General features: G+C 37.2%; 1 protein-coding gene across 1 annotated transcript in view; it reads right to left on the bottom strand.

The window, feature by feature from the left end:
• Positions 1 to 27,903, bottom strand: part of NPAS2 (neuronal PAS domain protein 2) — a gene marked incomplete at its 3' end in the record, with an annotated part of 52,789 nt that continues 24,886 nt past the window's right edge. The window contains exons 13-18 of the mRNA XM_083362995.1: positions 26,001 to 26,104; positions 23,246 to 23,392; positions 22,308 to 22,495; positions 20,208 to 20,297; positions 12,533 to 12,710; positions 1 to 171 (exon numbers count right to left, since the gene is read on the bottom strand). Of these exons, the coding sequence (XP_083219121.1) occupies positions 1 to 171; positions 12,533 to 12,710; positions 20,208 to 20,297; positions 22,308 to 22,495; positions 23,246 to 23,392; positions 26,001 to 26,104 (878 nt within the window). The remainder of the gene's footprint in view (positions 172 to 12,532; positions 12,711 to 20,207; positions 20,298 to 22,307; positions 22,496 to 23,245; positions 23,393 to 26,000; positions 26,105 to 27,903) is intronic.

Genomic DNA, 27,903 nt, shown 5'->3' with positions numbered 1-27,903 from the left:
CTATTGCCGATGTTGCACATTTAAGTTTTCAGATAAGTTCATGATACTTCTGGTACCAGGTTGTTGCTTCATTGGCATGTGGTGGTACTTGATACCCCCTTCCTGTAGAGAGTAGGTAGTAGCGGACAGAGAATCTGCTTGCTCCCTGTGCAAAGAGTCTGCCAGCTGTACCTATATATAAGAAATAAAATGCAATGCAGTTAAAAATGGTTCAACAAGTCAAAAATAATGAATTCAGGTTTTATTGCAAATGTGTGATTTTTTACCTATTTGACTATACTAATATAGTTACTAATATATATATAGTCACATATACTAATCATGGTCCAGATTTAGTACAACTATAGACCAAAGGCTTAATTAAACTGGAATTCTTTGGTTTAATCAAGGGGTTGGACAAGTTATCAGGGAATAGATTGTTTTTAACCTATGTCATCAAAATTCTTTCTTAATTCTATTTTGAATCAGACATTTTTCTATTGTATTTTGCAACAGCTCCAATCTTTCTATGACAATCTTGCTTGGCATCAATATTTCAGTTTATTTGGATTTTCAAGTGCGAATAGAATAGAATAGAATAGAATAGAATAGAATAGAATCTTTGTCACTTTAAATGTACACTAATCAACATATTAAAATGAAATTTCATTGCATTCAACTCTCAAAAAATACCATTATGCATATGCCCATATATACACACACGTATATGACATAGAGAAACATCACAGTCTAGTTTGAATGTATACATATACATGGCAAAAAAAGGAATCCTGCGAATTTACAAGACGGATAGCATAAGGAACAAAGCTGTTACAGAATCTAGTAGTTCTGCTATAAATACTTTGAAACCTCCTCCCAGAGGGGAACAATAGAAACAGACATGAAGTGGGGTCTCTCACAATGTTTTGAGCTCTAAGCACATAGCGCTTATAAGTGGTATACTGAATAACAGGAAGTGAGCTTCCTATAATCTTCTCAACTTTCCTCACCTCTCTCTGTATGGACCTTCTATTTGAGGCACCACTAAACCAAACAGTGATGCAGTTTGTTAAAATGCTCTCAATCATGCCTCTGTAAAAGGGGCCAGGACAGAACGAGAAAGATGTGCTCTCCTCATCCGAGGCAAGAAATGCAAACGTTGGTTTGCACACTTCACTAAAGATAACGTATGAAGAAACCAAGTCAGATCAAGTCAATGTACATTTGGAAAATCAATCCAACTGAGTTCTATATCTCACATTAACACTTCAAATTTGTTATAAAAACTAAATGTGTTTTATGTCTAGTGATTGATAGCATCTATTAATAAGAGTTTATTACTGATAAAGTGGGTTCATATTTCCTACTTTAAGTTCACCATGAAAAATGACTTATTTTAAGTGCTAGCTTACTGGCTATAATATCAAAAACCATGAAAATCAAATCAGGGAGTTTCCATGTAGCAAAAGGAAAAAACAAAAGGAACAAGGAAGTTATTATGGTGCATAAAACAAAAGGAAGGGCACTTGACAAAGACAATGTGCTAAAGTCAGATTTAGAAATAATGACCTCATGTACACTGCCCATTTTCCTGCATAATAATCACATCAAAACAGTTTGTTCCAGATAACAAACTGTGAGAGGTAGGTGGTTAAGAAATATGAAAAATAAATGAACAAACATACTGATGGTTGCATGATGTACATAAAATATAAGCAAATTTTTCTACACATATACATATAGTACTGAAACTAATTTACAGTTAGCTTCCTCCTATGTTAGAAATATTTGAAATGTATATAATAGAGAATGCTCTTTTTACTTTCATGCTAAAGAACTGTTAGTAGAATACTGTAAGTAAATGTACTTCAGAATGAAACTATTTTAAATCAGTTGAAATCTTTAAATATAAAGGAGAGAGTTTAAACAGCAGGAACTCAGAAAATACAATACATTTTACTATCAAAGAAAAACTTTAATTAGAATAAGTTACCTAAGAGTCTTTTTTTGAATCCTTGCACAAATCAATAAGAATGGAAAATAACCTATCTGTCAATGCTGCTAACATCAGATGTTCTTGCTTGACAACATAGGGAGATATAGCCTTTTTCTTTAACTTGTATGTTACTTTTAGAGTTAGAATTGGTGGACGTTGGGGGGGAGTAGGGAGAATGTATCTCAAGACTGTTTGTAATAAGAGAAGATAAGAATTGGCAGGTTAAAGAAGGGAGGGAAAGTTTGCATTTTAAACTAATTGTAAAATGTGATTTATGACGTTAAATTAAGGGGAGTGAATTGTGCTTGATACTATGTGTTTAGGGGAGGGGAATTCACATTTCAGCTTCGACCATGTACATGCTGAAGCTATGCTCTTTTGATTAAAGACTCCTGAAGGCACGGGTTGGCAACCTGCGGCTCTGGAGCCGCATGCGGCTCTTTCAGCCGTCTCCTGCGGCTCCCGGTCCTCCTCCGCCATGTACAGTCCCGAAAAAAAAGTGGGATTAAAAAAATTCAACCAATCAATTCAAACTTCTCACAAAAAAAACCTCGCAAAGTTTGAATTGATTGGTTGAAATTCTTTGGTTTGTGTGACTGCCCACAAACCTCTTTTCTTCTTCGGACTGCACATGGTGGCAGCGGAAGAAGAGACTGAAGGACTGCTGGAAAGGTGAGTGGGCCCTTTTTCCACCTGTTGTGCCTTCCTCAGGCTGCCTTCTTCCGAACACACCGATGCCGTCTTGCCCAACTCCCTCCCCACCCAACTCTTTCGCAGCAGGGCCGTCTGGCCCTTTTTCCACCTGCTATGCCTTCCTCAGGCTCCCCTTCTCCGAACACACCATTGCCATCTCGCCTGACTCCCTTCCCACCCCACTCTTTCACAGCAGGGCCGTCCAGCCCTTTTCCCACCTGCTGCACCTTCCTCGGGCTCTTCTCCGAACACACCCCTGCCGTCCGGCCCCTTTTCCACCTGCTGCACCTTCCTCAGGCTCCCCTTCTCTGAACTCACTGCTGCCACCTCGGCCAACTCCCTCCCCAGCCCAGTGAGCAAAACAATGGAGGGCAGCAGCCCAGGAAGGCGCAGCAAGTGGAAAACCATGGGAATTGCAGGATGGAGAGGGCAGCTTGCCTTGGAGAGGGAGGGGGGAGCTCTCCTCGGCTGCCTTTTGTTCTCTCTCTCTCTCTCTCTCTGCCCTATTCCCCTCACTCCTTTTTTTAAAAAAATCTTTTTTTCTTTTTTAAAAAAACCAAAAGTGGCCAGGATTATGAAATCAAATTGGGAGGGAGAAGGGAAGAGTTTGCTTACTTTTGCTTTCCAAAGCACCCTCGGCGTCACCCAGCTTCCTCGCGAGGAGCTCAGCCTGGATCAGCTGGTGGGCAAGTCATGTGTCCTGGCCTGGCCGCTCTCCTCTCTCCCGCTCTTCTCTGGCCCAACCCGCTGCCCCAGTTGGCATGCTTGCAGATTCCACCCTCCCCCCCAAAATAAATAAATAAATAGAAAAGGCCAATTTTAAAGGTTGCCCAGCTAAAAGGGAGGAAAGAAGCTGGGCTGGAGCGCCCTGGAAAGGCGAGCAGGCAGCGCTTCTACACAGGCTAGTTGGACTTTCGGCAGGTTTTGCCTGCAATTAAGGCAGGGTGAGGTTTTTGGTTTAAGGGAGGTTGAGGGGGGAGCTGCTTGTGGGGTCACGTCTGCTCACATGTGCGAATGTGGTTTTTTTGCAGGGAGGCTGCTATGCTGAAGGTTATATATTCCTTCCTCTTCCTTCCTTCCCTTATTCTTCCTGACTTTCTTCTTCTTTTCTTGTCTTACTTCCTTTTCTCCCTCCCTCTTTCTTTCTTTCTTTCTCTCTCTCTTTCAATAAGCAAACAATCTGGGCTCTGACTGGCTGCTCCATGCTTCCTCCTCCTCCTCCCCTCCCCCCAAGTAAACTGCATGCAAAAATCCCACAAAAACCCCAAATCCCGCAGCAAGCTGAGATAGGTAAGTCTGAGCAGCAGCCTCGGAAGATTTGCTGCAGCAGCTCCTTCTCCCCATTGGCCTCCTCTGCTCCCTTGGAGCAATCTTTTCCGAGGGGAGGAGAAGCCAGGATGGCAGAGCCGTCCATACCAGAACTGGATGGGGGCAGGGCCGGTGCATGTCTCACCTTAGGCTCTACTTTTCTTTTTTTTTATTGAAAAGTTTTAACATACATTTTATCTTTAACAGTCCCCCCTCCCCCTCCCCTCTCCCTCCCTCCCTACCCCTCTCCCCCTCCCCCCCGACTTCCCAGAGCTAAGTACAAGGTATAGAAAAAAAAACAATCATAAACAACCATATACTAACAACCATAAACTCTAAAATCTATCACTCTCTGGCTTATATAGGATAATACAAACACTAATAATATTAAATATATAGAGAGAAAAAAAAGGAAAAGAAAGAAAAAGAAAAGGAAGACTTATTCAAATGCTACATGAAACTTTTTAGTCCTATATTTGTTCTGGATATACTCAATCCATTTTCTCCATTCCATAATATAACGTTCTTGCGAGTGATCTTTCAAATAAGCCGAAATCTTTGCCATCTCTGCCAGGTCAGAAACCTTTAAAGTCCATTCTTCTATGGTCGGCAGTTCCTCTTTCTTCCAATACTGACCTATTAAGAGTCTTGCTGCCGTAATTAAATTCAACATCAACTTAGTGTCCACAACCGTAGCATCTGTAATTATTCCCAACAAAAAAAGTTGCGGACAAAACTTTATCCTTTGCTTGAAAATCTTCTGCATATTCCACCAAATTTTTATCCAGAAGGCCTTAACCTTTTTACAAGTCCACCATACATGAAAATATGTTGCATCTTCATCACCACACCTCCGACATTTTGGCTGATAATTCGGATACATACTTGCAAGCTTTTTAGGATCTAGATGCCATCTATAAAACATTTTATAAAAGTTCTCTCTTAAATTTTGAGCTTGTGTAAATTTTACGTTCCTCACCCAAATCTTTTCCCACGTATCCATTGTAATAACTTCTTGAATGTTTTGGGCCCATTTTATCATACAGTCCTTAACAAGTTCTGTTTCTGAGTCAATCTCTATCAATGCAAGATATATCCGTTTAATATGTGCTGGTCCCTGATTTCTAATTTGCTTTATCAGATTTTCATCAGTCATTGTAAAACCAATTTTCTGATCTTCTTTCCACCTGGCCTGTAGCTGAATATATTGAAACCAAGTTTGAACAATCTCCTCATCTCGCAAGAGGATATATGGTTTCAGACTCCAGACATTTCTTTCCAAGCTTAAAATCTCTTTATACGTAGTCACATCATGTTTAAAACCAACATTTATATTTTCTATTGCGTGTTTTGGAATTGCCCACAATGGTATCTTACAGTCTAACTTATGTCTATACTTCTTCCAAACTCTCAGCAATGCCTGTCTTAAAATATGCACTCTAAACACATTATCTACCTTCTTATCATACAACAAATATGCATGCCAGCCAAACAGCAAATCATGGCCCTCAAGATTTAATAATCTCTCTTGTGTCAAATTAATCCAATCACTTATACCTGCTAACGTAGCAGCTTCATAATATAATTTAAGATTAGGCATTTTAAGACCACCTCTTTCACGAGTATCCTGCATAATCTTAAGTTTAACTCGTGGCCTTTTCCCTGCCCAGACAAATTTATTGATACCTCTCTGCCATTCCTCCAGATTAGAATCTTTCTTAAGAACCGGTATCATTTGAAATAAAAATAAAAATTTAGGCAGGACATTCATTTTTACTGCTGCGATTCGCCCCAACAAAGACAATTGCAGTTTTTCCCAACTCTCCATTTCTTTTTGGATTTTTCCCCATAATTTTTCATAGTTATTTTTATATAGTTTTGTATTAGAGGGTGACAAAAGCACCCCCAAATATTTGACCCTTTTGACAATCTCAAATCCAGTTAACCCTTCTAAAAGGGCCTTTTGCGATGCTGTCATGTTTTTAACCAAAAATTTAGTTTTTTGTACATTAACTTTAAATCCAGAAACCTTCCCATATTGCATTATTATCTCCATCAGGTCCACAACAGAGCTCTCCGGCTGGGTCACTGTAACAACCAGATCGTCTGCGAACGCTCTCAATCTATAATCCTGATCTCTAATCTGTATACCCTTAATTCTTTCCGAGTTTCGTATTTTTACCAATAATATATCCAATGTTAACACAAATAACAAAGGCGATAACGGGCACCCTTGCCTTGTACCCTTCTCAATATTACATGCTTCTGACAAACTATTATTAACTATTATTCGAGCTGTTTGTTTTTGATATAATGCCCTAATTGGTTGCAGAAATTTATCCCCAAAATTCATTTTATCTAAAACTTTCATCAAAAATTGCCAATTCAATTGATCAAAAGCTTTTTCAGCATCTAAAAAAATTAGCGCCGCAGGGATCTGGTTGTTCCTTTCCAAAAATTCCAACACATCAACTATATGCCTCACGTTATTTTTCATTTGCCTACCACTAATAAACCCAGTTTGATCCCCATGAATCACCTGTTGCAGAACCCTCATCAATCTATTAGCCAACACCTTAGCAAATATCTTGTAATCTGTATTTAATAGTGATATCGGTCTGTAGTTTTTTACTTGAGTAACATCTTGGTCTTCCTTCGGAATCAAAGAAATAAAGGCAGTTCTCCAAGACGGAGGCACCTTTCCCCCTCTCTGGATTGTCTGGAACAATTCCTTTAACGGTTTAATCATCTCTAATTGTAAATTTTTGTAGTAGGCCGCAGTCAGACCATCTGTACCTGGCGCTTTATCCACCTTCAACTCCTTAATTGCTGTAAGTATTTCTTCTTCTGTAATCAATTGATTAATCTCCTCTTTTTGTACTTGCGTAAGAACCGGAATGCTAGCATTCTCCAAATATTCATCAATGTCTTTTTCGTTAATCTTCTCCTTAGCATATAATTTAGAATAAAAATCCACAAAGGCTTCCTTAATAAGATCCTGTTGAAACACTACCTTTCCCTTATGTTCAATTTTGTCTATATTAGAAGCCCTCTGCTTTTTCCTTAGTCTATAAGCTAGCCATCTACCTGGCTTATTAGCATTGCAAAAAGTGTTATGCCTGGCAAACCGCAAATTGGTAGCCACCTGGTCAGCCATTAGTTTATCAAATTGTCCTCTTAATAGCTTAATAACCTCCTTAGTCTTCACATCCAATGGATTCAGAATCAAGGCATTCTCTTTTTCCTTAATTTCATTCTCCAATTCTTTCCTTCTAGCTTCCAAAGTACGTCTGTGTTTATTATTCATATATATCAACACCCCTCTCATATAGGCCTTGCTAGCATCCCAAACCATATCCATAGAAGTATCCTTATTCATATTAATTTCAAAAAAATCCTTCATTCGCTGTTTACACTCTTTCACATTTTTCTGATTTCTAAACAAGTTCTCATTTACGCGCCACGAGCGCCTATCTCTGTTGTCCTTATTGATCTCTAACCATACTGGACTATGGTCAGAAATAGCTCTTGCACAAATCTTTACCTTCTTAATCCTAGAAAAAAAATCGTTAGTCAACAAAATAAAGTCAATCCTGGAAAAAGATTGATGTCTATCAGAAAAAAAAGTATAATCCTTTTCATGCGGGTGTGTGTCACGCCAAATGTCTCGCAATTCCAAATCATCCTTCATTTCAAAAAAAGATTTAGGCAGTCTGGCATGACACGGAACACGCTTAAAAAAACCAGCCTTATCCATCTGTACATCCAAAACACCATTCCAGTCCCCCATAAAAATAAACGATTTGTAATCCAACTGAGTAAGCTTTGTATGAAGTAAGCTAAAAAAGTCAGCTTGTTGTTGTTGTTGATTAGGAGCATACAGTCCAACTAAAAGCGTTTTTTTGCCTTCTAGCAACAAATCTATCATTACGTATCTTCCATGCTTATCTGCTTCAATTAAGTCCGCTGTTAAAGCACTTTTAACATAAACAACCACTCCGTTTTTCTTATTCATTGCAGAGGCGACAAATTGCGTACCCAACCTTGAATTCAGTAAAAACTTTTGGTCCATAGCCCTAATATGCGTTTCTTGCAAGCATATAACATCAATCTTAAATTGTTTTAAATATTGAAAAACTTTCTTTCTCTTCTGAGGCGAGTTTAGTCCATTAACATTCCAGGTTAGAAATTTAGTCGCCATACTTATCATCCCGAAGCTGTTGGAGCACATCTTTAATAGCCCCTCTGTCGACTTTGGGCCGCGCTCCTCCCACTGCCTCACTGTAAGTACGCTTTGAAAGTTCCATAAACTTCTGCTGGTCTTGTTCTTTTATTTGTTTTGCTCTTTTTAAAGCAGCACGCGTCACCCTCAGCTCTCCAACATCAGCCAACGAAGTTGTAGTTTGATCCCCTCCAGCACCATTCTCCTCTGTCTGTCCATCTTCAGCCTCTTGAAGTTTTCCTTCTCCAGATCCCTTTGCCGCTTCCAGAAGTGATAGTGGGGTTGCTTTTAAAACATTATTGTAGAAATCACGCGCCTGTGTCACAGTAACCAGACAGTATCTTTTACCTTCATGCATCGCCACCAATCCAACTGGAATCTCCCATCTGAACCTTATATCACGTTGCTTAAGTTCCTGCACAAGAAATGCAAAGTCCTTTCTTCTCCTTAAAATCTTTGGAGGAATTTCCTTTAAAACCAAAACTTCTTGGTCAGCAACCACTACTTTAGTATCATAGGCGGCTTGAATAACTTCATCTCTAGTTTCTCTCTTTGCAAAATAAACCACCACATCTCTAGGTAGCTTCCTCTGTCTAGCAATCCATGAATTTACACGAAAAACTTTATCCATGCATCCCTTTATTTCAGGTGCTGGCTGACCCAATACTGCTTCCAGAGCTTCAGAAATCAGCTGCTTTAGGTCTTCTTTAATATTTTCTTTTAAGCCTCTGATTCTAACAGCATACTGCATCTGATGAAACTGAACAAGACTCAATTCTCTGTCCATTTTATCTCTTAAATCTTCATTCTCCAATACCTTTACTTCTAGTACAGCATTTTTTGAGTCAAATCTTACACTTTTTCTTCCAAACCTTGCACACATTCAGCCACACTTTCCACTGTAGACAAAATGTCTACCCTCATCGCACTAAATTTCTCTTCCATCCTCTCTTCTATCCTCTCCTCCATTTTCTCCATTTTCTCCTCCACCTTTGCCAATTTATCACCCAGTGTTTCTAAAATTACCTGGGCATGTTTTTCAAGAGCATCTTGTAAATCCTTCGATGTCAATGCAGCAGGAGGAAGCAAGGCTTGCAACGATGTCTGTTGCACCGGGGAAGTTCCAGCACTCCGAAGAGTTTTTGAGGGAGGTTTAGCCGCCATCTTTTTACTTTCACTTGTTACGCACTTTCACTTTAAGTTTAAAAAGTCCATTAAGCTCGAGAGTAAAAATAAAAGTCCTCTTCACCTTTTCCTCCTGTACCGCTCTGCCTGCTCCTTTTATTCCAGGGTCTTTCCTTCTGGCAGGGGTGGTCGCAAACGCCTGGCTCTGCTCCAAGAATTCCGGAGCAGAGACGCTGAACAGCTGGGAGCAACCCAGGCTACGGGGGAGTTCAATCCTTCAGCCGCCCAAGCTTTAAGCTCAGGCGGCCCCGGAGAACTCAACCCCTACCTGGGGCCTCACCCCCTCCTCTTCTCCCGGGGAGGGGGCTTCAAATTCACCCGAACAGCTGATCGGCGCTGTTTCAGGTGAAAACAACACAGCTGAGCAGCGGGCAGCCTGAAACGGCTGTCTCCGGCGCCGCGCCACCACCGGAAGTCCGCTCTACTTTTCATTCCAGCCTCCTGTTCTGCACATGTGCACGTGCATGCGTGGGCACTTTTTGCAGCTCCCAGCTTTTTTTTTTGTGAGGGAACCGGTTCCAAGTGGCTCTTTCACTGTTTCAGGTTGCCGACCCCTTCCTTAAGGTAAACAATGCCTTGAGGTTGCTGATTAGTGTACATTTAAAGTGACAAAAGATTCTATTCTATTCTATTCTATTCTATTCTATTCTATTCTATTCTATTCTATTCTATTCTATTCTATTCTATTGATTACAGTCTTAATAGATTTGCTCAAAGGGCCTTTGTAGATGTCCTTTGGATGATATAACATTTCTGTAGACATAGTACTGCTGTTTATCAAAAAACAATCCAAATGATCCTTCTTGTATGACAGACTACAAAATTAGATAGCTTTAGCAGAAAGATGATATTAGGGAATATATTAATAAAATAGTACTGTCAGTGTGTGGATTATTCTTGAAAACTTAGATTTTTGATCTCTTCATTTTTGTTTGATGTAAGAAAACTTTACTTAGATGAGGGTTGATTGATGAGAGTTATTTATGGGAGGGTTGACTTCCTTGATTATGTAAACATCATACAGATGCAGAATTATCTAAACTATTGGTTACCATTGTAGTAAAACAATACTTAAATTTTAGAAAAATTTAATATTATTCAAAGTTACTGCAATCTGTTGAGGATTTTGGCTGGCAATCATTATGAATATCATAGTACAGGCATTGTGATGAATTTTTCTACATGTCTTAATTTTATCTGAAGATAAGAAACCTTTTGATTACAATAGAAACAGCATCTGAAGTAATATGTTGAATAGAGAAATCAGCATCTGTAGTAATATATTGAACAGAGTGAATGCAAATATCACAATATAGCAATTGGATTACATTACTGATGGACATAGTTTAAAGTTTAATATTAAAGACTAATTTAAATTAGATTGTGTTGATGCAGTAAAACAACTCCATTTGTACTTTACTTAAAAAAAGATATACAGTAGGTCAAGAAAGGTCCTACGTGCAGCCAGGCATAATATCAAATCAAATGACAATGAATTAAATAAAACTTGGGGTTCAATATGGTATAAAATAGATATATAATGTAATTCAAGAAATGATATATGCAATAAGTCTGCTATAGGAATTATTTTAAAAAGATAGGATGCTTTTGCTACATATACACATAGTCCTTGACTTACATCACAACTGAGCCCAAAATTTCTGCTTCTAAGCGAAACACTTATTAAGTGAATTTTGCCCCATTTTACAACCTTTCTTGCCAAAGATGTTAAGGGAATCACTGTAGTTGTTAAGTTAGTAACACAATTCGCCCAGGTTCGCCTGGTGCGTCAGTTGCGGCCCTATCTGGACCGGGATACCCTGTGCACGGTCACTCATGCGCTCGTGACCTCTCGTCTGGACTACTGCAATGCTCTCTACATGGGGCTTCCCTTGAAGACCACTCGGAGGCTCCAACTGGTACAGAATGCGGCCGCGAGAGTTGTCTTGGGAGTTTCCCGGTACTCCCATGTTACACCTTTGCTCCGCGAGCTGCATTGGTTACCAGTTGTCTTCTGGGTGAGGTTCAAGGTTTTGGTGATGGTTTTTAAGTCCTTACATGGCATGGGTCCGGAATACCTCGGGGACCACCTGCTGCCGGCGTCGACTCCCCTCCGCCCTGTGCGTTCCCACAGAGAGGGCCTCCTCAGGGTGCCTCTGGTCAGAGAATGTCGGCTGGCGGCCCCCAGGGGGAGGGCCTTCTCTGTGGGTGCCCCGGCTTTATGGAACCAACTGCCGGTGGAGCTCCGGATGGCACCGGATCTCCGCTCCTTCCGACGCGGGTTAAAGACCCATTTATTCGTACAGGCTGGCCTGGCCTGATGGGGGAGGGTTTTTATGGGTTTTTATATTTGACTGTTTTAATTGGGCAATTTATTTAATCTTTTTTTAACTTTTGTATCGCTATTTATATGCCCTGTTCACCGCCCTGAGTCCTTCGGGAGAAGGGCGGTATAAAAATCCAATAAATGAAATGAAGTAAATCTGGCTTCCCAATTGACTTTGCTGGTCAGAAGGTCACAAAAGGGGATCATACGACCCTGGCACACTGCAACCATCATAAGTAGGAGTCAGTTGCCAAGAGTCTGAATTTTGATCATGTGACAATGGGAATGCTGCAATGGTCATAAGTGTGAAAAACAGTCATAAAACACTTTTTTCAATGCTGTTGTTACTTTGAACAGTCATTAAATAAACTGTTGTAAGTCAAGGACTTCCTGTACAGTAGCAACATGCTCAGAAAATATTTGTGTACTTGCAGACGTTGATGTCAGTAAACTCATGGCCAAGTTCAATTTTTTCAACTCAGAAAGAAATTCCCTTCATTGCTGTATACAGAATAGAATAGAATAGAATAGAATAGAATAGAATAGAATAGAATAGAATAGAATAGAATAGAATAGAATAGAATAGAATAGAATAGAATAGAATAGAATAGAATAGAATAGAATAGAATAATAGCTTTATTGTCACTTTGTATGTACACTAATCAGCATACATTAAAATGAAATTTCATTGCATACAGCTCTCAAAAGGTCACCAACTCCAGTGAAGAATAAAGAAACATTATTACTTTTTCTTTTAGCTGCCCCTCCAGCTAAAAGGACATTCAAGTGAGATTTACATTAAAGTACATTTGTTCCAGCTCACCTGAAGGTAGCATTGCTGTGGAAGATGTTGATGCATAGATTGCAAAGATGAGGACTGAGATGGAAGTGCTCCGGAAAATCCTGGATGCAATCCTGCTTGTCTCATAAGCACCACTGGTGAACTGTTGCTGGAAGTTTGTGCTTCCAAACCTTGGCAAGATTGTATTTTTTGAAAATATCTGTGAAAAGAAAGTCTTACAATTTTCAGTAAAAACTCTATACAGCAAAATTTAAATGTAATTGATTATCTGTTAGGAACAACAGATAAAAATATGAAGCATTAAGTAACCAACCCTATTCATTTCTACCCTTCATGAAGAGTCTGCGTAACTAAAATCCTTTTGGTAAGCCTTCCAGCATGAGAGAAACTAAGCAGGGAGGACAGCAATGTTGTGAAGTCAGAAACTGATTTAACATTAACAGTACTTTTCTTTTGGTGCTGATAAGATGACAACTTATTCTGCCATTCTGAGTTAGAGGAATTGGAAAATATGGAATAGTATTTAAATTAGAAATTTAGGTTTTTGGCATTACAATGAAAATTAAGGAAAAACATCTTCACAATAATAAAGAAGAGTTGTTGAGGAATTATCAGTAGGAGAAAGCTATTTGGTCCAAAAGCTTACCATAATTATTACTATATCCTGGATAATCCATCCTGTGAAGCCCATGTTTTCTACATAAGCCTCCTGTTGTGAAAAAGCTATATGCTGTTCAGATATTGTTACAGACACAATTGCTTTACAAATCAGGACTACTATATAAAGGCTTCAGTTCCTAAGTGGAACTGCAGCTTTGATGGTGACTAAATTTGATAAAACTTGTTGCTAAGCAATATTTGCACTTACTGAATGACTCTATTTGCACTTACCTGAAGCTCTCCTGCGCCATATGCTTCATCATTATGAATCTAATTTTTGATGGTCTTGATTTTGTTCTATTAGAATTTACATCTTGCCTGGATACGTTGTTCTGCCCAAATGTGGACCTCAACTTTTTAAAATTTTGCTAAAATGTGAATTCATGACAACCATCTCAGCCCTGCCTTCCCAGATCCATTCATCATGTGACAAAGACCATGAGGTGGACCATAACTGTAGAAACCAGGACACTATGAGTTTTCGTCCTCCCTATGAGTTTTGGTCCTCCTATGGGCCAGTCACTCTTTCTCGATACTAGGAAGAAGAGGGTAATGACAAAACACTTCTGGAAATGTGGACAAGAAAACTGCAGGGATTTGTCCAGGCACTTGCCACAAGTCAATAATGAGTCAAAGACATGAAAAAAATTACTAGTAGTACAGTTCTATTATGACAGCACATATATTTCTATATCCATCACAAATTAAGGCCTATCTTAAGTATCAACAATCACAGAGCGAGACTTCCGGGTGGCAAGGCTCCGTTGATGGCAGTCGTTCCGACCGTCAGCCCCATTGTTTTCCATTGAATCACGAAAACAGCAACAATCAGCTGTTTTGCGGTTCGGGAACCCCCCCTTGGGAGAAGAGGGGAGGGTGAGCATTCAGGTAGGGGTAGAGCTCCCCTAGACCCCCAGAATTATTATTCTGGGGGTTGAAGGGTGAGAGCTCCCTCGGAGCCTGAATCAGCTCCTGACTCGGGGACTCCTCTGTTCTAAGGCTTTGGAACAGAGCAGGATGCTGCAACCATCCCTGCAATCAATATCGTACTTTGGATTACTTGGATGCAGGCAGAGCTGTGCAGGAGAATATTGAAATAGCAAGTATATGATCTTTAACTCCGGTGTATTTTAAAAGAAAGGAAGGAAGATTGCGCAGGAGTGAATTGCTAGAGAGAATGGTGAAGATCAAAAGGACAAGGGCAATAAAACAAAATAAAAGACTGAGTGGAAAGAAGAAATTGGATTATAAAGTGACTTTGTGCAAAATATTTGAAATTGGTTTAAAAGTGACTTGAAGATTTGGATATTTGACTGGGAAGTAATAAAGTTGCAAATTGGGTGGAAAAGTGAAAGTGAGAAACGAAAGTTAATTGGGTGTTAAAATGGCTTCTAAACCACCCAGAGTTTCTACTTCGAGAAGTGCGGGCGCATCACCAACTCAGCAACAATCTATACTACAGACTTTGATGCCACCCCCGCAGCACCTACACCTGCATTGACATTAAAAGATCTACAAGATGCTTTACAAGATGCTTTAAAAAGTCAATCTGAGCAAATGTCTAAGCAAATGGCAGAGCTTATTGATGAGAAAAATAAGGAAATATGAGAGGACATTTTATTGGCATTTCAGGGGCTGGCAGCTTGTATTGAACGTTTGGATGAACGTGTGGAAGAAGTAAATCAAAATAATTTGAGATTGGAGGCTAAAATGTCTGAAACAGAGAATAAAATGGATAAGATTGATGGCGATGTGGTTATGATACAATACAGAGACATGGAGTTTGCCCTGAGGATAAGAGGTTTGAAAGAGGATTCAAAGGAAAATTTGAAGATTTTAGCAGAAGCTTTGGAACCTATTTTGGGGTGTCAAGCTGAAGATATCACGGTGGATATAGATAAAATATTTCGTTTCAACTCCTGTATTGCCAGGCAAAGAAAATTACCAAGAGATGTGGTAGTTTATTTTACAAAGAGATCAATTAGAAATGTGATTGTTCAAGCTTTTTACAATAACAGATTTAAAGTGGCTGGTCAAGAGGTTTTGATTTTGAAAGAAATTCCTCCAAGAATTTTAAGGAAAAGGAAAGAGTTTGCTTTTTTGGCAGATGAATTAAAGAAAAGGCAGCTCCAGTTTTGATGGGAGATACCAACTGGATTGGTGGTGAACTACGTAGGTACAAGATATCGTCTTAATACAGTTTTGAAGGCACGAGATTTTTATTGCAATGTACTGAAAGCAGGTTCTCTGCCATCCCCGGAATTTAAAAGAAGGAAGGAAGAAGGAGTGAGACGGGCACAAATGGAAAATATACAGGGAGATGCAGAAATTATTTCATTGATTGCAAAAGAAGCTCAGCAAACTTTGGAAACTGCGCAGCCCCAGGGATTGTTAGAAGAATCTAAGACTCAAAGAGTGACACTGCAGCTAGACCAAAGCAACAAGAACAACAGAAATCTATAACTACAACTCAAGAACTTACTTATAGTGAAGCAGTGGGAGGTGCGCGACCAAAGAGGCAGGTGCGTGAGGATCTGCAAGACGCGCTCCGAAAGCTTCATGTCGCAAAAGATGGCGACAAAGTTTCTAACTTGGAATGTTAATGGTTTAAATTCACCGCAAAAGAGAAATAAAATATTTCAGTATTTGAAACAATTTAAAAATGATGTTACATGTTTGCAAGAGATGTATATTTGTGTATCTGATCAAAAATTGATAAATTCTAGATTGGGTACTCAGTTTATTGCATCTGCTTCAGAAAAGAAGAATGGAGTAGTTATCTATGTGAAGAAGGATTTATCAGCTAATCTAATTGAAGCAGATAAACAAGGAAGATATATTATAATTGAACTTTTAATAGAAGGGCAGAAAATACTTTTAATTGGACTATATGCACCTAATCAACAGCAAGGAGAATTTTATAAATTTTTGCAATAAAATAATTCAATGGGATTATAAATCGTGTATTTTGATGGGAGACTGGAATGGAGTGCTAGATACACAGAAAGATAAAAAAGGACCTTTTAAAAGCACACCAAATCATGCCAGATTGCCTAAATCTTTTTTTGATATGAAAGATGATTTGGAATTGAGAGATGTCTGGAGAGAACGAAACATGGATGAAAAGGATTTTACCTTTTTTCTGATAGACATCAATCTTTTCCCAGGATTGATTTTATATTGACTACTAATGATTTTTTTCTAGGGTTAAGAAGATTAAGATATGTCCAAGAACTTTATCAGACCATAGCCCAGTATGGATGGAATTGGACAAGGGAAAGGGAGATAGGAAATCTTGGAGGTTAAATGAAAATTTGTTTAGATATGAAGAAAATGTGGAAGAATGTAAAAAATATATGAATTTTTTATAACAAATATGCATAAAGGTACTTCTATTGAAATGGTTTGGGATGCAAGTAAAGCTTATATGAGAGGAGTGTTAATATATTTGAATAATAAATATAGACGTAGATTGGAATATAAGCATAAAGAGTTAGAGGAGGAAATAAAGATGAAAGAGAAGGCTTTTATTTTAAACCCATCTAATAAGAGGGTGAAAGAAGCAATTAATCTGTTAAGAGGGCAGTTTAATATGTTGATGGCAGACCAAGTGGCAACTAATTTATGGTATGCTAAACATAATACTTTTTGTAATGCTAATAAGCCAGGTAGGTGGTTAGCTTATCTGTTAATGAAAAAAACAAAAGTCACGTAATATAGATAAGATAGACTATAAGGGCAAAGAGGTGTTTCAGCAAAATTTTATTAAAAAGGCTTTTGTTGAATTTTATTCCAAATTATATGTTAGGGATGTAACTCAAGGTTTAGATATAGATAGATATTTACAAGGTGTGAATATCCCTGTACTTACACAAGAGCAAAGGGAAGGAAGGAAGGAATTGATAACTGTTGAAGAAATTATTTTTGCAATTAAACAATTAAAAGTGGGTAAGGCACCTGGAACAGATGGTTTGACAGCCATTTATTATAAAAACTTACAAATAGAAATGGTGGAACCTCTAAAAGAATTATTTAGAACAATTCAGTCTGGAGGAGAAGTGCCTCCTTTGTGGAAAACAGCTTTTATAACGTTAATTCCAAAGGAAGATCAAGATCTTACTCAAACTAAAAATTACAGACCAATATCGCTTTTAAATACTGATTATAAGATATTTGCTAAAATTTTAGCAAATAGATTAATGAAGGTTATGCAGCAAAAGATTCATAGTGATCAAACAGGATTTATAAGTGGTAGACAGATGAAAAATAATGTGAGACATATTGTAAATTTATTAGAATTTTTGGAAAAAAATAATCAAGTCCCCGCAGCGCTGATTTTTTTGGATGCTGAAAAGGCCTTTGATCAATTGAATTGGGAATGTTTATTTAAAGTATTGGAGAAGATGGAGTTTGGGGATAGGTTTTTACAACCTATTAGGGCAATATATCAGAAACAAACAACTCAAATAATAATTAATGGTAGTTTAACAGAAGCTTGTAAAATTGAAAAGGATACAAGACAGGGATGTCCGTTGTCACCTTTGTTGTTTGTTTTAACATTGGAAATATTATTGATCAAGATACGTGATTCAAATAAGATAAAAGGGAATTAAAATAAAAGATCAAGATTATAGATTAAGGGCGTTTGCGGATGACTTGGTTATTACATTAAGTCAACCGACTTTGTCAGTTGTAGATTTGATGGAGATAATTTTGCAATATGGAAAAGTTTCTGGATTTAAGATAAATAGGCAAAAAACTAAAATACTGTCTAAAAATATGACTATAGAACAAAAGGAAGTCCTAGAAAAATTAACAGGATTTGAAATTGTTAAAAAGATTAAATATTTAGGGGTATATATTTCAGTTTCAAATGTGAAATTATATAAAAATAATTATGAATTGTTATGGTTAAAAGTACAAAAAGAGTTAGATAGTTGGAGAAAATTACAATTGTCTTTATTGGGAAGAATTGCAGCAGTGAAAATGAATGTCTTACCAAAATTTTTATTCTTGTTTCAAATGATACCTATACTTAAAAAAGACTCAAATTTGGAAGAATGGCAGAAAGGTATTAATAAATTTGTTTGGGCAGGGAAAAGACCGAGAGTAAAACTTAAGATAATGCAAGATATACGTGAAAGAGGTGGTCTTAAAATGCCCAATTTTAAATTATATTATGAGGCTGCGGTTTTATCATCAATTAGTGATTGGTTTAATTTAACACAAGGAAGATTATTGAACATTGAGGGATGTGATTTATTATATGGTTGGCATGCATATTTGTTGTATGATAAGAAGGTGGATAATATCTTTAAAACTCATATATTAAGTTATGCTCTGTTGCGAGTTTGGAAAAGATACCGATACAAGTTAAATTATAAAATACCAATTTAGGCAATACCTAAACACGCAATAGAAAATATAAGTGTGGGATTTAAACATGATGTGACTACATATAAAGAAATTCTTAGAATGGAAAGGAATGTATGGCAATTAAAGTCGTTTAATATTTTAAAAGAAGAAAAAATAGTTCAGACCTGGTTTCAGTATGGGCAGTTACAAGCTAGATGGAAAGAAGACCAGAAAATTGGCATTTTGACAACTGATGAAAATTTGGTAAAACAAATCAGAGATCAAAGTCAAGCGCATATAAGAAGGATATATAATGCATTGATAGAAATAGATTCAGAAACGGAACTTGTTAAAGATTGTATGATAAAATGGGCCCAGAATTTTCAGGAGCCAATAACGATGGATATTTGGGGGAAAAATTGGGTCAGAAATGTAAAATTCACACAGGCACAAAATTTAAGAGAGAATTTTTATAAAACATTTTATGGATGGCATTTAGATCCTAAAAAATTAGCATGTATGTATCCAAATTATCAGCCTAAATGTTGGAGGTGAGGTTGTGATGATGCAACGTATTATCATATATGGTGGACTTGCAAAAAAGTTAAAGCTTTTTGGATTAAAATTTGGTGGAATATGCAGAAAATATTTAAGAAAAAGATAAGGTTTTCTCCACAGTTATTTCTGTTGGGTATTATTACAGATTGTACTGTTATAGAAACCAAATTGATGTTGAATTTAATAATGGCAGCAAGACTTTTGTTATCTCAATATTGGAAGAAGGAGGACCTGCCTACGATAGAAGAGTGGACTTTAAAAGTTTCAAACTTGGCAGAAATGGCAAAAATCTCAGCATATTTGAAAGAACAATCGCAACAGAGATATATTTTGGAATGGAGAAGATGGATCAATTATATTCAGAATAAATATGGGACTAAAAAGTTTCATTTAGCATATGAATAAGTATTAGTATTATAAGATGTATTATTATTTAGCTATTATTATTTAGTTATTTAGTTATATTTAAGGGGAGTTAAAGTGCGATAGAATTTAAAGTGTTTTTTTTAGTTAGTTAGCATATTTTAGCTTAAGTTTGTAAATGTTAATACCCTGTATTCAGCTCTGGGAAGTCGGGAGGGGGGGAGGGGGAGGGAGGGAGTTTATGTTTTTAAAATGTATTTTAAAACTTTTCAATAAAAAAAACAATCACGGAGCCAACTTACACACAAAAAAAAAGATTAGTACATGAATAGGAACAAAATAGTGTACCTGGAAAGTTGGGATTTGAAAGTTTAATCCGCGGATGGGGGAGGGGGAGATGTAAACTATACAAATAGCTCTTTTATTATTTTGAAGGGTTATAGTCCAGTGAGCAAGCACTGTTAACAAAACCACTGTTATCAAGACAAGAAAAATATATTTTGAGCATAAGGAAAAACCTGTAACCATTTTGCACAAGCGTATAAAAACAAAAATCTAACTCCAAAATTGCAGAACCATTAAAATCATTCTTTTGGAATCTGAGGTAAGGTATCTTTTTAGCAACAGAGGACACCTACACACAGAACCATGGATAACAAGGACCCCTTGTATGTTTAATATATAGCATGGACTGCATAAAAGAATGCTGTTTGTTTAATAAATTTTGAAACTTCCACGCCAACAGTTGCATGAGACATACTTTTCGCTGTGTCCAGCCACATCAACATCTGTTATCCTTGCATGACAGGATCCAGGCACCATTGGCTGAACAGGTTGACTAAGTAGCAGTCTAGATAACCAGAAATGAAAGAACATATTTAATGCCAAAACAAATAAATTGAAAGGAGGAAGGAAGGAAGGAAGGAAGGAAGGAAGGAAGGAAGGAAGGAAGGAAGGAAGGAAGGAAGGAAGGAAGGAAGGAAGGAAGGAAGGAAGGAAGGATTTGCAGGTTAGAAGGTCAGAAAATATCTGAACTTTATGCAGTTCTGTGTAACAGGGCACTGTGAATCATTCTATTACAGAGAGTCCTCGACTTAACAATCATGATGGAACCCAGAATTGTGGTGATTAAGTAAGTCACACCCCAGTTTATGACTTTTTTTGCAGCAGTCATTAGGCAAATCCATTTTCCACAATGTGTGTTTTTTTGCCAGAAATTGAAAGTAAATGCCGGATACCAGCAAAAAATGCCAGAAATCATGGTCATGCAACTGTGGGATATTGCAAACAGTCATAAATGCAAGCCAGCTGCCAAGTGGCCAAAATGGGATCACACGATTGCAGGGGAGATGCAACTGTCAGAACTTCAAAACTGGGTCATCTAGGTAAGTCTATCATAACTTGAAACAGTCACTAAACAACTGTTGTTAAGTGAAGACTGTACAGTCATGCAAATGACATGAAACAGCTCTCTTAGATCATTAAAGCTGTGACTTTTGCAAGGGTCATAAAGTTGCTTAGAAAGCTGATGATAATACTCTGTCTCTGTGTATGGGTGTGTGATGTCAACACTGCTAACATCAGATGTTCTTGCTTTGACAATATATGAAAATGCAGCCAATTTCCCCTTAACTTGTGTATTACTTTTAGAGTTAGAATTAGATGATACTTGGGGGGGGGGAGGAAGAATGTGTATGGGAATTAGTTAAACATAGCAACATCGTAGTAGAGTGTTTTTCAAGGTTGCTTGAAATAAGAGATGATAAGAAATGGTGGGTTGGAGAACTGGAAAGAAGGTCTGCATTTCAAACTAATTGGAGAATGCGATTTATGAGAGTTAATTAGGGGAGGGAATTGTGCTTTGATACTATGTGTTTAGGGGAGGGGAATTCAGATTTCGGCTTCGACCATGTACGTGCGGATGCCATACTACTCGAACAAAGATTCTTTAAGGTAAACAATGCTCAAAGTTCTTTGAAGGGTTTCATCTGTCAGGATCATGACATGTATATGTCTGTATGCACATTTGCTATTGTGCATTGTGAAGCTACTTGTTTTGCATATTGTGAAGCAACTAAAATACAATTCATGATATATTTTAGACAAATTTTGTTTCTATTTCATACATAGTTTTTTTTTAAAGAAATTGCATCTCTATGTGTATCTGTATAGTGGGCACTCTAAAATGAGTTTAAAATAAGGTATTTTCCCTATAAAAATAGATGGATTGCTAATGTCAACTTATAGATCAAAAATTAAAAAAATGTATTTCTGAATTTATTCTGTTTGTATATTTTTCAATATATTAAATTTCCTGATATAACTTTGGTACATGTCACCAGAAAAACTATGTAGAATGTATAAAGTTTTCTTAAACTTATGCTGGAAGTGTAATAAAAAATGAAGGAACATTTTACATGCTTGGTAGACATGTAAAAAGCCAGAAAAGTTTGGACTCAATTACATATAATAATTCAGAAGATTTTAAAAATTCACATCTTTTGCATTTTTGTCTTTGTTCTTTTCTTCTTTCCTTTTTTCATTCTAAATATTAGTTCTATTTAGTTTTTATTGTTTGTATTTAAAAAACATCTTCCTGATGAAAGAATACATATTTATATTCTACATATTTATGATGTTTATTTGTAGCATAACTCTTTTAAAATTTATACCTTTTCTATGCTCTGCATAACATTGCTTACATGAAACAGAATAGCAGGATAGATTATGCATGTATGTCTATATGTCTGTTACAGTGATAATTTAAACCTCTGATAAAAAATTTTAATATACTACTGCAAATAAAGATGAATATTTGTCTTAAAAAAAGAAAACCACAAGCTTATTGCAATTCTTTTACCTTAGTTGTTGATCATGGCCCAAGTCTGTAAGGCTTTGCTGGAGGCTGCTATCCTGTGAAATAGCAGAAGATGGTGCTATAGCCAAAGATGGTGAGAGCACAGAAGTATTGCTCAAGGGCGAGGTTAAATTGCCAGAAGAATGACAACCATCTTGAATCTCTTCCAAGGTTCTCACAGATTTCTTATCCTAGAACAGTTTAAAGTAATAACGTGTAGTGGCTCTGCCGAATACTTTTGTTATTTTGAGGAGTTTAGTGACATATTTTGATTTCCCCTTCATATTGAGAAAAGCCTAAAATATTATAAGGTAAAAAGGTAAAGTTTCCCCCGCACATGCATGCTAGTCGTTTCCGACTCTAGGGGCCGGTGCTCATCTCCGTTTCAAAGCCGAAGAGCCAGCGCTTGTCCGAGGACGTCTCCGTGGTCATGTGGCCGGCATGACTGGACGCCAAAGGCGCACGGAACGCTGTTACCTTCCCACCGTAGTGGTCCCTATTTTTCTACTTGCATTTTTACGTGCTTTCGAACTGCTAGGTTGGCAGAAGCTGGGACGAGTAACAGTTGCTCACTCTGTTACGCGGCACTCGGGATTCGACCCGCCAAACTGCCGACCTTCCGATCAACAAGCTCAGCGTCCTAACCCACTGAGCCACCACGTCCCTTAAATATTATAGGAATGGCATATTCAAGATAGGATGAAATATATTTGCTTTATTAGAAATTTATCAATAAATGTTTCTTCCCTGAAATTATAAATACTATATATAAACAGTGTTAATATGTGCATGTATGTCTGTGTGTTTGTGTATATGTCCATCCATCAACTAATCTCATGATAAGTACTGTATATTGTATATTTTCAATTCAGTAATTGCAACTTGCTGGATAAAAGAATTTGTTTAAATAATATATATATATATTGGTGTGTTCTGCTAACCTGTATATTGGAATCTTGTACCATGCAGAGCTGTTCTTGGATTTTCTGCAACTCTTCTTGCTGCCACTGAATGTTAGCTTGCAGTATAAGGGTCCGCTGCTCAAGTTGGTTCTTGATGGTTTGGAACATAGTAAATTGGGAAGAGAGCTTAAACAAGAAATAAAGATTTTTGAGTCTCTTTTTACTAAGTTTGGTCAATATCATAAAAGCTGTGGATCTCAAACATGCATCCCCCTCTGGTCATTTTGGGGGGGACTTATAGTACCTCTTGGGAAGGAATGGGCCAGCATGGAAGAATAGAGTGCGCCTGGGGTTATCAAGCTCAGGTGGCCAGAGTGTTCTCCCTTGGGCTCCAAATCCTGCATCAGCATGTTGTTGGAGCCCCACTTGTCCTCATAGTTTTGTCTTATTACAGCTGGGGTAGAGAATGGTCCCATACATGGACAGGACAAGCAGGGCAGAGCATTTTAGCTCTGGATGAACATCAGTGTTTCAATCTTGGCAGCTTTAAGATGAATGAACTTCAACTCCCAGAATTACCCAGCCTGAATTCCACCTATTTTAGAACTGTCAAGGTTAAGAAAACTGGTCTACATTGAGACATTTCTGCTGCCAGCACCGTTCAACTTGCTACTGCTGGCATGCAGAGTTGGGTCTGCTTTGGAGTGGCTTTTTTTTGTAATTTGATAAATTGATGTTTGGTACATGTTGCAATGCTACTAATATTCTGTATTTTTGACTGCTAGACATATTTATGTTAACATATAGGGGCTTCCCATGTACAAGTAGTCCTCAAAAGTACAACAATTGAGCTCAAAATTTCTGTTGCTAAGTGATACATTTGTTAAGTGAATTCTGCCCCATTTTACAATTGTTAAATGGATCACTGCAATTGTTAAGTTAGTGACATGGTTGTTAAGTGAATCTGGCTTCCCCATTGACCTTGTCAGAAAGTCACAAAAGGTGATCACATGATTGCAATCATCAAAAATCTGAACCAACTGCCAAGCGTCTGAATTCTGATCATGTGACCAAGGGGACGCTGCAACAGTCATAAATATGAAAAACAGTCATAAGTCACTTTTGTCAGTGCCGTTGTAACTTTGAATGGTCACTAAATGAACTGTTATAAGTCGAGGACTACGACTATTAGAGCCCTCAAGCTGTGTTTCATGTAACACTTATAGCGATTTCAGTTTGATACTTCGGGGGTAACTGTCCTAGATAACTCATATGCACAGTACAGATAAGTAGCTTTGCACAGCGAACATCCACATTTATTTACAGTGGTGAAAAAGTAGCTTTGTGACAAATTCTTATATTTACAGCCACTGCAGGTCTGTAAAACAAAGGAAAGTTAGTTAGCATAGTTGCAATTTCATTTGATGACCATTTTTGTTTAAGACCAAATCTGTTGTTGAAATTGTAGTCACTAAATGAAGATTACCTGTATCAGGGAAGCAATATAGTTTAATAAATAGGCTTTACTCATAATTCACTAATCTTTCTCTTTTATAATAAAATGCAGACATTTTCAATACAGCTTGGCTTCTTAAGATATTTTCCCTTGAAATTCAGGTAATTTATTTATTTATTTATTTATTTATTGATGGGATTTATATCCCGCCCTATCTCCCGAAGGACTCAGGGTAATGCTCAACTTACAACCATTTGTTTAGTTTCAGGATTTGGGTCTTCCGAGCTTTCGGACTTGTGCTAAAGCCCATCTTGAGGAAACTTCTCCAAAGCTCGGAAGACAAAACTTCTGGTACAAGTAATGTAATCAAAATTCAGGCACTTGGCAACTAGCATGTATTTACAACAGTTGCAGGGTTCCAGGATCATGTGATTGACATTTGTGACTTTCCCAGCCAGCTTCTGACAAGCAAAGTCAATGGGGGAAGCTGGATTCACTTAATGACCACATGTTTGATTTAACGTCTGCAGCAATTTGCTTAACAACTGTGGCAAAAAAATGGAGTGCGACTCACTTAACTGCCATGCTTAGCAATGGAAATTCTGGTCTTGATTGTGGTCATAAATTGAGGATTATCTATATCTTGTTATGTAATATATTTATTTTTATCCCACCTTTATTATTTATTATTAAATGTCTTAACTGAAGATACATTTCAGCTTTTGAATGATTTTCTCAGTTAGAGGAACCTTTCTTCTTTGAAAAACAATATTTAATACTGAAATATGGACAAGTAAGCTTTGTTCCTTTTCCTTGAAAATAGAACTAGGTCCTGTGTTCCTTTTAGAACTTGGGTCAGCCAACTAAATTACCTCTCCATCTCTCGTAAAATAAAATTATTTATAAAAAGTAATACAATTTGGACTTCATTATACATTAACCATTAAAAAGAGCCTACATGCTTTTATCATTGTTACTGCATTTATAAATTTTTCTAATTGTTCATTTTGTGTTCTATTACATGATGCCAGCAGTAGCAGCAGAGATCTTGATGTCCAGATGCTTTCTATTCTTCTAGCACCGGGGAAACCAATGGAAGAGAAAACTTCTAGGGGTAGTAAAATGAGCTGGTTTACAAGGCAGGGCAAGCTCAGAGAATTACTTCTTGTCAGTGTGAATAAAACTGTTGTTACATAATCTTGCAAATTCAATTAAAAATAAAAAATTCACATAAACTTTATGCATCCTCCTTGTTTGGAGCAGATTTATCTTCATATGTAAACTCTAAAAATATATCTTAAAATGTCAACAGAAATATATACATTTATTAAGTCTTACTTGAGCTGTAGCAGGTAAGTTAGACCTCTGTTTTGGTAAGTTCTGCTGTATGATAGGTGATCTTTGCAATGAGGAAGACTCTGGGATGGGCTTTGTTATTGTGGCTGTAAGATATATTCATAGTAAAAATCATTGTTAAACAATATTTAATCTTTTTACACACACCTACATCCCCTACATAGCCAGCTATACAACAAATAACTAGATTGCTCAGCAATCTGATTGAGTCATGTCTGAAGCGGTATATAAGTCTAAGTGTTATTGCTACTGCTATAACTTCATTCATTCAATTTCTATAGCTGTGGAAAGTGGCTTTGGATGACTTACATGGCCAATATTCATTATTTATTTATTTATTCATTTATAAATTTATTATTTATTAGATTTGTTGCCATCCATCTCACCTCAAGGCCTGAATTTAACAGATAGGGCCACTTTTAAAATCTTTGTCTCCAATGTGCATGTTCCGCATACTTATTACTTTAATGGTCTGGCAACTTACATGGCCATTTTAAAATAACAATGTGACCATAATAAATACGAGTCAGTTGCCAAACATCTGAATTTTGATCACATGACCATGGAGATGTTGTAATGGTCAGAAGTGTGAAAAACAAGTCAATTTTTTCAGTGCCATTGTAACTTCGAAGGTCACTAAGTGAACTGTTGTAAGACAAGGACTACCTGCGATAATATCACAGGTAGGGTTTGGGTGTTGATTATCTTTTCATAGAATAGAATAGAATAGAATAGAATAGAATAGAATAGAATAGAATAGAATAGAATAGAATAGAATAGAATAGAATAGAATAGAATAGAATAGGTTATAATAGAATAAAATATATTCTCATGTGTTTGGAGTCTTTTCATTTAGTGCCTCGGAGTTCTGATTTATTTGGTTCTATCAGTCGAAACCTTGACATAGGTTTTGGAGGAGGTTCGGAGTAAGATAACATTATTTATAAAATGTTATAAAATAATTTATAAAATTATTACAATGGAATAAAATATCCTCTCGTGTTTGGGGTCTTTTCATTTAGCTTTTTTTTGGAGGGGGTGCAGGGTAAGATAAAATTATTTTTAAAAGACTGTAGTGCAAACTTTTGTAATAATGTTCAACTTAAAATATTTGAGCAAATGTTTCACTTGGTATGACTATTCATTTTTCTACTACTATGCTATCATAGGTTTATAATGAAAATAGGTCAGCATTTATTCAAGCAACATTCTAAGGGATACTGTTTATCTAAACATTTCAATCTGCACTGTTCACTTGGTTCAAACCTCACTTCAACCATGCACTCATTAGGTAAACTTAGTAGATGGCTTTATGGAAACTGTGTAGCTGGATATAGGCGGTACACAGGCAATCTAATCAGGACCAAGGACCAAGTGACACTATGATGGTCAGTGATAGTCAACGATATATAAAATAATAATAAAATCCTCATGATACCCAACTGCAATAATATCTTTGCAGATATTTTCCAACTTATATTGTTCACAGTGCTCTATGAACGTAAGAGAAGAGCACCAACAACAATCTTATTCACTGCTATGAAAGAAAATATTGAATATTCAGCTCAATTTCTAATTTTTTTTTTGACAAACTAGGAAATTGATAACTGGGAATGTATTGTTGTTGTTGGTTGTGAAGTCGTGTCTGACCCATCACAACCCCATGGACAACGTTCCCCCAGACCTTCCTGTCCTCTACCATCTTCTGTAGTGCATTTAAGCTCACACCTACTGCTTCAGTGACTCCATCCAGCCACCTCATTCTCTGTCGTCTCCTTCTTCTCTTGCCCTCAACCTTTTCCAGCATTAGGCTCTTCTCCAGGGAGTCCTTCCTTCTCATTAGGTGGCCAAAGTATTTGAGTTTCAACTTCAGGATCTGGCCTTC

Source organism: Vipera ursinii, assembly GCF_947247035.1.
Source record: "Vipera ursinii genome assembly, chromosome: 4".
Lineage (NCBI taxonomy): Eukaryota > Metazoa > Chordata > Lepidosauria > Squamata > Viperidae > Vipera > Vipera ursinii.
This window is presented reverse-complemented; position numbering and strand designations above follow the sequence as displayed.